The 12153-nt window shown below is 33.7% G+C and overlaps 4 protein-coding genes across 6 annotated transcripts; 3 read left to right on the top strand and 1 right to left on the bottom strand.

The window, feature by feature from the left end:
• Positions 1 to 325: 325 nt before the first annotated feature.
• On the top strand, positions 326 to 754 carry LOC112497219 (S-protein homolog 29-like). The gene has a single exon (XM_025094999.1). The coding sequence runs from the start codon at positions 326 to 328 to the stop codon at positions 752 to 754; it is 429 nt and encodes a 142-aa protein (XP_024950767.1).
• Positions 755 to 1868: 1114 nt separating this feature from the next.
• LOC102618292 (zinc finger CCCH domain-containing protein 13) lies at positions 1869 to 6496 on the top strand. Of its 3 annotated transcripts, none has more exons than XM_006469650.4 (11): positions 1869 to 2036; positions 2221 to 2377; positions 3273 to 3383; positions 3585 to 3618; positions 4128 to 4269; positions 4374 to 4430; positions 4817 to 4914; positions 5022 to 5093; positions 5204 to 5421; positions 5652 to 6016; positions 6258 to 6496. In XM_006469650.4, exons 2-11 carry the CDS (start codon positions 2251 to 2253, stop codon positions 6294 to 6296), a joined length of 1263 nt encoding a protein of 420 aa, XP_006469713.1. In that variant the 5' UTR covers positions 1869 to 2036; positions 2221 to 2250; the 3' UTR covers positions 6297 to 6496. The 3 variants fall into 3 exon arrangements, with proteins under 3 accessions (XP_006469713.1, XP_052291318.1, XP_052291319.1); XM_052435358.1 differs by having other exon boundaries at positions 6245 to 6496; XM_052435359.1 differs by lacking the exon at positions 1869 to 2036 and adding an exon at positions 2620 to 3164 and having other exon boundaries at positions 2230 to 2377.
• A 2558-nt stretch (positions 6497 to 9054) lies between these two features.
• Positions 9055 to 10338, top strand: LOC102612127 (uncharacterized). The gene has a single exon (XM_006492063.2). It carries the CDS (start codon positions 9055 to 9057, stop codon positions 10336 to 10338), a length of 1284 nt encoding a protein of 427 aa, XP_006492126.2.
• Positions 10339 to 10806: 468 nt separating this feature from the next.
• LOC107175765 (glutathione S-transferase T3-like) lies at positions 10807 to 11802 on the bottom strand. Its single transcript, XM_015527495.2, has 2 exons — positions 11419 to 11802; positions 10807 to 11325 (listed from the first exon to the last, which is right to left on the bottom strand). Exons 1-2 carry the CDS (start codon positions 11800 to 11802, stop codon positions 10807 to 10809), a joined length of 903 nt encoding a protein of 300 aa, XP_015382981.2.
• Positions 11803 to 12153: the final 351 nt, after the last annotated feature.

Raw genomic sequence — 12153 nt, 5'->3', positions numbered from 1 at the left:
AAAAAAAAATCTAGAATCCGGCTTCAACTACCCTAAAAACAACCGAAAAATATTCCTAGAAATATAAATCTTGCCTTTATACAAAATTTATAATCATAGTTTTCCAAGCAAAAAGAAATCCTCCAGTCCCGGCTTTAACCATATCATATATAGAGGACAAGTAATTCAATTATGGTAAAGATAATCCGGCAGATTGACAATGAGATGCTTATACACAATTAAACATTATAATACGACACTATATATATCCTGCATTATGAAATAGGGTTGGTACGTACCTAAAAGCTTTAATTTCATTTGCCAGCAAAAGGGGAAAAAAAAAATAATGGGTTATTTTGCTAAGCAGATTTTGGTACTTTTGATATCACTCACCGTGCTGCTAAGTATGTGTAGTGGTCTTCGTTTCAAAACACATGAGGTGAAGGAGTGCATTCGCAATGATATAGGCTTCGGCATAGATCTGACCGTTCATTGCAGATCAGATGATGATGATCTTGGGGTACATGATATCCTTTACGGAGGAGTCTACTCTTTTAGTTTCAAGCCAAATATTTTTGGGGCGACGCACTTCTATTGCAGTTTTAGCTGGCAAAATGCTGAGAAATCGTTTGATATTTACAAAGATGAGAGGGATTACAGTCGTTGCGAAGATTGTTCGTGGAGAGTTACAGAGCATTATCTATGTGTCTCAGCTACTGACAGTCTTGCTAGTCCTGAAACGTGTTATGATTGGAACGGCAAATTTTATTTGTGATCTGTTGCTCCTCCTATAGTTATATTATTGTATGAAACTCATCATAAAGGTTTCTTCGATTCATTGGTACTATTATTATTAATGCAGTGAAATTATCGCAGTCTAGCTAAATTTTTTGTCATGCACGATGCATGTATGTGACTTAAATGTTTGCTTTTTCTATATGTTACTGTGTTTCATGAACTGATTATTTACTATATAGTTCTTGTTATTCGACAGTGAAATGAAATTGCTGTATTAATTGTTTAAAGTATGTTACAAAAACCGTTTTAATTAAGAACAGAATAAAGCAAAATCATTGAGGCTGCACGAGATATCTAGCTATTAATACAGTTTTAAATGGGAAAATCATGGCCGGTTAATTAACTAATTTGAGTTGATCTTTTTAACATGTACGTATAAAAACTACATTATATTACAATGCATCTTCTAGCACATACATGATATATTTTATGAGACTATATATATATAATTTTTCAAGTACATCGTCCGCATTTTTTGGCACATAATAATGTGTCCACATAAAAATAAGGAAAAAAAAAGAGCCCATTTGCATGAATACACACACACACACATATATATATAAAGAGAAAGAGTATTGATTATTAAGTCCAACCATTACGTTATTAAATTATATAACTTAATAATTTTTTCAGACTTTAACAAATGTAAGATCTTAAATTAGAATATTTCTATAGATATATAGAAATTCAATGCATCTTCTTTTACAGAATAGATCAGATTAGTAATAAAATGGTATTTAAACAGCTTAAATAGTTAGAATAAGTGAAAAATGACAATATTTCTAGGTAATTATATTTTGATATAATTTTCAGCCAGTAAATTTTATGGATTAGACATATTAGTACGTTTTAAGTGGACATAGCATTTAAAATATGATAATAGAACAATTAAATCATTGATTTTATTAACCACTGTAACCTTATCTGCATCAATTTGATGAAACGAATCTGTGTGAAAATTAAAGTTACAAGGCCGGGCCTCACTTATGATTCTATCGGAAATATGGATCAAAATGATATTAGCCAAATACTTAAAACAGTTATTGCCTCAGCACACTTTTCCCCGTAAGGTTAATTTTAGGAATTAAATTTCACATTCGCGTTAGATTTCAATGGATTATAACTTCGTAGCACACGAGTCGAAATCACCCCTATGGTTTTTTTCTTTTCTTCTCGTCGACACAGACTGCCACAATTCTTAATTCAACTCTCAGTTTACTGCAAGCGGCGGGTTCTTTATTTTGCTGCTTGCTGCTCATGTATGTATTTTCTTTTTTTTATCGTAGACGCAGCATAATATTTCTGCTAATTTTTTTTTTGGAATATTTATTATATGCAGTGCGGTGCAGGGTTTAATTTTCATTTAAGCTGTCGGTGATTGATTGATTGATTTATCTATTTCTTGAAGACTGATTAATTGATATTCGATCTGTTTATATAAAGATTTTAGTAGCTTTGAGTTGACGATCAAAAATGTTTGAACGGAAGTTCTACAAAACGAGGATTTGCGTTTTGTATCAAAAGGGTCGCTGCTCGCGCCCCACTTGCTCCTTCGCTCATGGAGACGCTGAGCTTCGCCGCCCTTTCCGCTCCCATCACGGTAACTTAGCTTCTCCTTTTTATTATTTGAACATTTTGTTTTTTTTTTCCCCTTGCAGATTCTGAGCTGAAGGTTTTGTATTTTCGTTTTGTTTATTTTCTTGGTATTTTCACTAGTTTGATAACTATCAAGGGTGGTTTGAATTTGATGGTAGTTTATGAGAAATTTGTAGTACCGTAGTACAGTGTGGCTTTTATCAGTATGAAACATCCACTAACAGGCTTAGTATTGTTTTTCATCAGAATGGATTTTGCTGGTTGGTAATTCTTAGAGGCGATGATATGGTATTTCTGGTGATGAACATTATCTTGGTTTATCATTATGCATCTCTGAAACTGCAAAGTTTTGTTGACGCTTCAGCATTAACTATTTTCTGGATGTTATATTCGTCCATAATATTGAGACCGACGGCCAGTTTTGTGTAACCATCGAAAGCTATTCGTAATTTGTCCTTTGGACATATGTTGGCAGAGCATATGGCAACCACTTCATTTGCAACTTCTCCTCGAATGATATTCTGAAGGGATTTCCTGGATGGAGAATTTATAACTGTTATCTTTATATCATGAGGAAGAAATCTTTGTTGCTTATTGCTCAACTGGAAGCTGTGGATATGCCAGCTAACATTTATCCGATGCTACTTTGATATGTGATGGATAACAGTTCAAATATGGGTTTTCTGTTTCTATATTTATATGAGAGAGGTTGTTTCTTTGTCCCCATTGGCAATGACAAGGATGTACTGTTACTATTCATTATTAAGTTACACGTATGTTTCTCTGTGATGGTAAGATTAGATCTGTACTGTTTGCGTGCCTCTGCTTATTTTGACTGAAAAGTACACTGAATACAACTATTTTGCTAAACTGGAAATTCTTTGAATTCCCAATTGCAGGTGGGCCGGACTACCGAGTTGGTGACTTGAGGGATAAGCTTGACAGAAGGCTGTCTCCACAGAAAATTTATTCCCCTGGAAGAGATACTAGAGGCCGGAATAGATTTCGTGGTCAGTAATTATATTCCAAGTTCCTTGGTTGTTTTGTTTGGCTATAAATGAGTCTAGTTTGGGTTCTTTCTGATAAAGGCAATTGCTTTGGACCATTCTGGTGTTACCAATTGATGATTTGTCTTAATAGATCGTTTTGTTTTTAGTTGCTTTTCTTTGTTCCTTTTGTTGTACATTTACTGATCAAAGTTTAAATTTCAGGACTTAGCCCTTCGAGGTCCCCTGAGAATAAAAGGTAACTAAACAAGAATCCTTTATTCAATCAGTTTTCAGTTGACGATACTATTTACAAAAGGAAATTGTTGACTTGGGTGCTGACTCTTTCCAAAGCTGTTTTCCTCGTGGCCACTGTGGGTTGCTTTTTTGGTTTTCTTTTCCTTTTCTTTTTCAAACCGGGATGATTCATAGTATTATTAAATTCAAATTCTATTCATCCATTGAATGGATAGTTGACATCACACTGTGTATCCACATGTCAGTGCAATTCAACTGCCACCTCAATTGGCATAAGAAGTTGCAACATGTAGCATTTCTCAGTTTCTTGTAGTGTTATTAAATTTTTGGTTATATTTGAAGTAAACTCGGCCGCACTTGTATCACCTATACTTGTCCTTAAGGAAAGAAATATTTCATACTATTTTTCTTCTGGTAGACATATAGTAGTATAAAATTGTGTTATACATTTATTTATTCTCCATCCCAGTACATTCAAACTTTGAGTTCAAAATGCATATTTGATTACAGTGATAGAAAACGCTGGAAGAAACAGCACCTTGATGGGCCAAGAGAATTTTCTGCAAGTCTGAAAATCTCAGATGGGATTAATGATAGAGTTAAAGAACGAAAATTTACACCTTCTGATTCCAAAGTTGTTCTTCTGGAGCAGGTTAGAACAATTTGGTCAAATACTGGCATTAATTTTGTATTCTTCATTTTCCCCGTCTTTATTTCATCCAAAAACAAAAATTAATTATTTGAAATTATGTGCAGTTAAAAGAAGTGCAGTTGGATATCAACGTGCTTGAGGACCGCAAACTTCAATTGGAGGTCAGTCAATCTTCTGTTTGTGATTACTTTATAGCTTAGGAAGTATGGACAAACTTGTTAAATTACTTAAGCATTTACTTTAAAACATCATTAAAGCTAGTGCTTCCACCCAAGAATCTAGGCTGCAACTCGAATGATTTCATTGGTTATCCCAAAACACATATTTTTAACAGTGCTTGTTTCTGTCCACTCCCTCATAACAAACACACTTTCAAGAAATACATTATATGTCGATGATTTACCATATCTTGTTCGAGATTACTTTAAGCATCTTTGTTTTGTTGTGATGGTAACACTTATCATCATCATCATCATTATTATTTGTCTGCATTCCTATACATGATTTAAGCCACATATTTGGTGCTTGATTTATTTGTTTCTCAAAGACTAACGAGGAGGAGAAGGGTCAAGAAGCAGATATTCTTTCTTCTAGAATAAAGGAGCTCGAGACTCAATTGCAGAAAGAGAAAGAGGAATCTAAAAGGTATCATGAATATAATAATTTATTTTCATCTTTGTCTATCAAGATGTTTTATTTTTGTGGGTGGGTGCCCTCTTTCACTCAGTTTCAATGGACAATTTAATATTCAGGATAGCTTCAAAAATCAAGAAGTTTGTCAAAGCACATAATCGTCACTCACAGATGCAAGATGATCTTAAGAGGCAAGTTATGGTTTGCTTTGAATCACTCTCCTCTGTGCAGTTCACTACTTTGATCTGTTCTTTGAACTTCCTAGCATTTAGCTTTTAGTTTATACTTCATAAATTCATAGGTCACAAGCTCGACTTCAGAAGTTGGGATATCATCTTGGCTTAGATGCCACTAAAGTTGGTGGTAATGAAGAGGATTCAAGCATCAATATCATGAGTGATGAGGAGACCACTAATTACCATCTAGTCGACCCACAGAATGATAAGCAGACTATACCTTCTCCGAACAAGAAAAAACTGCATGTTGATAGGGATACTACTAATGGATTTGTGCCAGAAGGTACTTTATTTTGACATTTCTGTGCATACAAGGTTTGTTGAATGTTACTTCTGGTTCCTAGATCTTTTGTTAATAACTTATATGTTTTGTTTCTCATATTACCGCTTATTTCATGTTTTTCATTTGACTTCAATCTGCTTGCAGTCACTAGTGTGTTAGTATCACTTGATTTCAGGAGTCCCATTCTGTTTTTGATTTTGTTGTTTATGCTGCATCTTTGGGTGTTCTAGCCAATTTAACAAAGGATGGAGGACGAGTGGCTGAATCTGTTCACTTAAAGGAGGTTTCTTGGTGGAATCAGCATCCTACTAATCATGGATCTGTGGCTGATGAAAGCAAGCTGAAAGGGAAAAATGTCTCAACCAGCTGGTTTTCCGCACAGGCGAAGAATGTGAGATCAGCAAATGCATTAGCGTTACCATCAACTGGTATAGCTGCTCATGTCAATGATGAAGAAATAGAAGTTGAAGTGGAGCAGATTGAGGAGATTGATATGGCTTCAGCTGGAACTGGAAAAGGAGCAACTTACATGGCAAAAGGCTTGCAATTTAGGCTGCCCCCTCCTCTTCCAATCCCTCGTAATGCTTACATAGAGGTCAGTTTGTTGGGCATTGCCTATTGGATCTATAGCATCTGTCCACATTTGTGCGTCCACAATTCTAAATCACCTTAGTGATTTAGCGCCATATCAAAGTATGATCTACTCTTTGTAGAGTTTTTATTCTTAATCCATTATTAAAAGTAAGCTCAACCATTTACTATTTCTCCTTTTCTTTACTATTGTTACTTTTTTAATCCATTTTAATTTTGCATCTGACTTCAGCTTTGACTTGCAGCGTGTGGGCGATGATGAAAACGTGGATGTGGTGGGCTGAACGTGATGGTGAAGAGGACGTCTAGCATGTGGTTAAATATTTGATAGTCTTTGCAGAATTATTTTATTTTATTTGTTTTTGGTAATTGTCTTTGATACATATGTAGAACAAGAGAATTGTTGACTCCATGTATATATCTCTCCATATGTAATGTAACAGTTTGATATTTTATCCTACACAAAATTCCCTTTGTTGGCATAGCTTTGGATTCGCGGAAAATGTGGTGGAGGTTCACTTTTTCAAAATTAGTTGCATAAATAATTTATAATCACATCAAAAGATTGAGAGACCAAATTAGTTATTTTTGAGGGGAGGGAGGGCAAAGACATGCCACTGACTGGTTTGCTTTAGAACCTTTTCTAGTAGCATGGAAAATTTAAACTTGGAATACATTTGGTTGGAGTGCTAAAAAGTTTAAGATTATATTGCTTTTATAAATTTAATCTAATATCTTGTTTGGCGCAAAATTTAATCCCACATTTTAATAAGAGAGAGAAGAAAAAAAATTATCTTAGGGAACCGTAAGATAACATATGAGTAGTGTTGCAAGACATTTTAAAATTCTATTCTAAATTTTCATATCAAATTATTTACTGATGTCGTATTCATCAACTGGAGATGTAATTAATTTACTTGTAAAAAAAAATTATTAATCATTTAATAAATGACACATTACATTTTATATCATTTAGATAAAATTTTAGATGCATTAACACTAGCTAATGTTAAATAATAAAACTTAAATTAATTTTAGTTAATAATTCAATCCCTGAGAATATATGACATTTCATCTATGTGCTAAAACTATGAACGACATATCATCCATATTTATTCCCTACATATAACATCAAAAACTCCCTTTCTTCCCAAATCCCTAACTACGACACTTAAAAAGGAGCCTATCTGACATGTCATCTCTTGTTAGGAGATTACTGCGGTTCTTTTGGTTGGTCGCTTGGCTTGTGGAAAAGTTCTTTCGAAAGATTCCTTTAAAGAGTTACAGAAGAGGTTTTGCTAAAGTACTTGCAACCCGCTATTTAGAAGGTGTTGGCCTCACTCTTGTTACCCATATTTGCACAAAATGGCTAGGCTGTAAGTTAACAAAAAATATCACTTGTCAGGACATGTTCTTTTGATTGGTGGGCGGACCAAAAGTACATGAACGTGTCGAATATTGCAATATGTCACGTATATGAGTTGTACATGTCATTTAAGATACTTTGTGTTTCCACACTAGCCATCTAACACTAAGCATTTTGTGAATATGAGGTATGATATCAATGTGTTGGAATAATATTCTTTGATTATACTAAAGTCGTTAATGGTTATAAGGCCTTTAATAGTTTTAAAGGAGAAGTATAAATTCAGACGAAATTTCATTTATGCGCTGCAACTAAGATAAAAGTATTCATCTTAGTAAGAACGAGAACGATTCTCGACAATTATCTTAAGGAGTCTATTTTAAAGTTTATGAAAACTATTTCGACTTATTTTGATTAAGTTAAGAGACAAGCAATAAAGTACGGTAGTGTTACTGGTATTGACGTGTCAGAAGTTATTAAGGATCCTGTAGCAGTCGTGCTGGCTTATGACATTGATAAGAAGGATGAACTTTTTATTATTTATAATAAAGGGACATTTGAATTTTTCTGATTTCAAATGATGCACTATGATATAAATGTTTTACAAAATAAATATTCTTTTTTTTTTATTGCTTGCAAGTAACTCATTTACATTTATCTTGTATAAGTAAAAGCAAGTGATAGATGCTTATTTCGTGGAGGGTTGGACTTTTGACTTATAACTGATGCAACATTTTTGGAAGAAATTTAATGATGTTTATGATGCGTCAAGGCACATAATTGACGTTTAAAGGTTCTTAAATATATTTAAACAAGTAAAAGATCGATTGTCTGCAAAAACCCAAATTGATGTTATGCTTGAGTTTCTACTAAATATTGAGGTGGAAAATTCTTTTGAGTTGACAGAATTGAAGATCAGAATCACAAGGTCTAAGTTTAAATCAGTGTTCTATAAATATATCAATGTCAACAATTTGTAGAAATGGTAAACATCACCAATAGTATGTAGATGATATTATGCTATTTAGCTGCATACCTTTGGTACGTGAATATGTAGTACTCTTCTTTAGGAAGAGTCTTTTGAATAGACCTATAAGAGTGTCTCTAGATGAGGCTATTGTTATTAGAGCATCTCCAAAAGACTATTTAAATTTTACTTTTCAATTTTTAATTTGCTTACTGATGTGGCAAATAAGTGGGTAGAAAAATATAATCTCCTCCAAAAGACTCATCAAATAAGAGCAAGTTAATATTATTTTAATCAATTCTTTCCCTCTATCAAATTTAACTACCCTCCAATAAATTTAATTAACCTCCAATTATTCACTCTAATTATTTTAATTACCCTCCAATTTTTTTCACTCCAACGAATTTAATTACCCTCTATTTTTTCCCTCTAAAAAATTTATTCAACCTCTAATTTTTTTTTTGGGCTTTTAACTCTTTATGAAATAGATTTTTGTGAATGGACTTCTCAACCTTCCTTCCGCCAGTTAACTATTTTTTTTTCCCATTGTTTTCCTTCATGGCCAGCAACTTTAAGATAAAGATGCTGTCAGATTCATCATACTTTTAACTCTTTATACTTTAAACTCTTTATGAAATAGACTTTTGTGAGTGGACTTGTTCAACCTTCCGCCTGTTAACTAATTTTTTTTCCTCATTGTGTTTCCTTCATGGCTAGCAACTTTAAGATAAAGATGCTGTCAGATTCGTCATCTGATGATGATGAAATTGAGATGATTGCAGCGGTAGCCATTGCAAAGAGAAGACATAAAAAATCTGGGCGTTGTGGCTCCATCAAAGGTCACGCAACAATTTGGCGCGATAGATTAGCCGGTCATGATAGGCTTTTTCATGATTATTTTTCTGAAACTTCCACATATCCTCCAGATAAATTTCGAAGGAGGTTTCGAATGAATCGCCATCTATTTCTGCGTATTAAAAATTCAGTGGAACAACACGATTCATATTTTGTCCAGAAAAGAAATTGTGCTGGAGTCCTCGGTTTGTCATCACTACAAAAGATCAGTGCAGCAATACGAATGCTAGCTTATGGAGTATCCGGTGATTCTATTGATGAGTATGTGAGAATTGGCGAAAGCACTGCAATCGAAAGTTTGAAAAAGTTTGTTCGTGCAGTGATTGAAATTTTTAGCAATGAATATTTACGATCTCCTAACACAAATGACATTGCTAGACTTTTAGCAGAAGGTGAACAACGTGAGTTTCCAGGAATGTTGGGAAGTCTTGATTGTATGCACTGGAAGTGGAAAAATTGTCCAGTGGCATGGAAAGGGATGTATGTTGGTCATGCCCATGAACCAACAATAATCTTAGAAGCAGTGGCCTCATATGATCTCTGGATATGGCATATGTTTTTTGGGTTACCAGGATCCCACAATGACATCAACGTGCTTGATCGATCTCCATTATTCAAAGACTTAGCTGAAGGACGTGCTCCATCAGTAAATTACTCAATCAATTGTCATAATTATACAATGGGGTATTATCTTGCAGATGGTATATATCCACCATGGTCAACTCTAGTGAAAACAATACCATATCCACAAGAAAATAAGCATAAGAATTTTGCTAAAGCTCAAGAATCAGCCAAAAAGGATGTTGAGAGAGCATTCGGAGTGCTCCAAGCTCGTTTTGCGATTGTGCGTGGACCTGCTCGCTTTTGGGACCGTGATACACTTCACGATATCATGAAGGCGTGTGTTATAATGCACAATATGATTGTAGAAGATGAACATATTACTAAAGATATAGAGGACTTAAATGATGATGTATGTACTGAAGATTGGGTTAAACCATCATTTGAACGAACAATAGGAATTATGGAATTTATTCAAAATCATCATCGAATTAGAAGCAGAGAAAATCACTCTCAACTTCAAAAAGACCTCATTGAACATTTGTGGAAACATCAAGGATCCTGTAAGGCCATGTAATTTGATAACATGCTGCATTATTATCATATTTGTCTTTATCTCTAAGTAATTTGTGATGATTTTAAATGACATTATTATTATTGTCTTAAATATATTTTGGCTTTTCATAATTCTATTCATGTGCTCTGTTTTTCCTGATATGAATACAAACTATATTGCCAACAAATGCAATCAGTAGTTGCATCATTGGAATGCCATATTGGACCAAATTCATGTCTCAGGCAATGCTAACAATGACACCATGGAACGAGGTTGCAGTAGCCAAAAGCCAGTGCAAAAATTAGACTTTCTTTGGCCTCCTCACTGGTGATCGCAAAGAGCACTTCCAGATCATGCAGTAGCTGTGCTTAAAACATGGATCTACGAAAACTTAATAAATTAAATATATAATATTAATTATAAAATTACATGAAAACATACAAGAATTTAAAGGAAAATAAAATAATAGAATAGCAAAACATTCAATCTTTATTTTTTTTTTTCAAGGATTTCCATTTGACGATGATAATAATATTTTTGAAGATGAGAAGGCATTCCACTTGTTTCCATTCGCATTATTTTCTCTTCTTCTCGCAATTCCTCTAAGTCGGCTTTTCGTTTTTCTATTTCCACCATTTCTTTTTCTAAAAGATACTTCTTCTCATTCATATATGTTTTTCTTGCTCGTTCTTCCTTTTTGTCTGCACGCATTTCTTCTAAAATTGTCACAAGAGGATCAGAATTTTTTTCTCTAATCTTACGTTTCTCACTTTTCTTTCTAAGTGGTCTTTCTAAATCAACAAAATTGGTGTCACCATTATCATTTTCATCAAGATTGATAGGAGTCTTTGCAGTTGATGATGAGGATATACCAGGCGATGAAGCTGAAATTCCCTTTTTCTTCTCTCTTTTTGCTTGGTTATCAGTCAACCATTTTGGATGATGCCTCAATATATTCCAACAGTGTTCAAAAGTAAATTTTGTTTTGAACATTTCCTTGTACAGAGCCTTTGCATTCATAATATAAAATAATTCATTTTAATTTATAAACAAATAAAATGACAAAACTAATTGATTTGTTTAATTAATTAAAATAGATACCTTGTCTTGTTCATTCGCGCCACTTTGTTGTCTATTTTCAATTTGGGAAAAACAGCCATGAAATTTGTTGGTGGCTTGCTGTATCTTTGACCAACGCTGCATCAATGATTTTTCATCCCGTTCAGATTCAAAATTCTTGTATTTGTGAAAATAACCCCACACTCGAGCCCAAAAGCTTTGGTGTGTTTGATAAGTTCCTTGGACAGGATCCAAACTAATATTCAACCATGATGAAACAAGATGCATATCTTCATCCGCTGAAAAAGCCTCACCGCGTTTCTTTTGTGAAATGGAGCCGAGAAGAGTTGCTGATAGAGATGATTCAATGAATTGAGATGAATGAGGTATTTGTGTAGAAAACGATGGATGATCAAATTGATCCATTTTGATGAAGTCAAGTGAAAAACTGAAAAAAAAGCCGTTCAATTGTTGTTTATGTTTTTGAAAGGAAACATAAATAATAATTATAGCAGTTGTATCTTTCCAATAAAAAATAATAAAATATTAATAGAAGAGGGAGAAACTCACTCGGTAATATTGAAGAGTGAGAAACAAATCTTATTTGAAGAATCTAAATTAACGTGTCTTTTGGAGTGTTTAAAATTGATATGGCTCTTCAAATAAGAAGTAGAATTTTATTTGAAGACTCTTTTGGAGATGCTCTTAGGGCTTCAATTCAAAGCGCAAATCTTTTAATGGAAAAATATCCACTGACAGCTCAAAGTTGAACACATT

This window comes from Citrus sinensis, chromosome 2 (assembly GCF_022201045.2).
Source record: "Citrus sinensis cultivar Valencia sweet orange chromosome 2, DVS_A1.0, whole genome shotgun sequence".
Taxonomy (NCBI): Eukaryota; Viridiplantae; Streptophyta; class Magnoliopsida; order Sapindales; family Rutaceae; genus Citrus; species Citrus sinensis.
The sequence above is the reverse complement of the archived record's forward strand: the minus strand, read 5'-3'. Positions and strand labels throughout refer to the sequence as shown.

Excerpts from the sequence above, each read along its gene's own strand:
- LOC112497219 (XM_025094999.1), top strand. The coding sequence starts at position 326 with ATGGGTTATTTTGCTAAGCAGATTTTGGTACTTTTGATATCACTCACC.
- LOC102618292 (XM_006469650.4), top strand. The coding sequence starts at position 2,251 with ATGTTTGAACGGAAGTTCTACAAAACGAGGATTTGCGTTTTGTATCAA. Across the intron at positions 2,378-3,272 it reads CCCTTTCCGCTCCCATCACG|GTGGGCCGGACTACCGAGTT; the intron begins GTAACTTAGCTT and ends TCCCAATTGCAG. Across the intron at positions 4,270-4,373 it reads AAGTTGTTCTTCTGGAGCAG|TTAAAAGAAGTGCAGTTGGA; the intron begins GTTAGAACAATT and ends AATTATGTGCAG.
- LOC102612127 (XM_006492063.2), top strand. The coding sequence starts at position 9,055 with ATGGCTAGCAACTTTAAGATAAAGATGCTGTCAGATTCGTCATCTGAT.
- LOC107175765 (XM_015527495.2), bottom strand. The coding sequence starts at position 11,802 with ATGGATCAATTTGATCATCCATCGTTTTCTACACAAATACCTCATTCA. Across the intron at positions 11,326-11,418 it reads GCGCGAATGAACAAGACAAG|GCTCTGTACAAGGAAATGTT; the intron begins GTATCTATTTTA and ends ATGAATGCAAAG.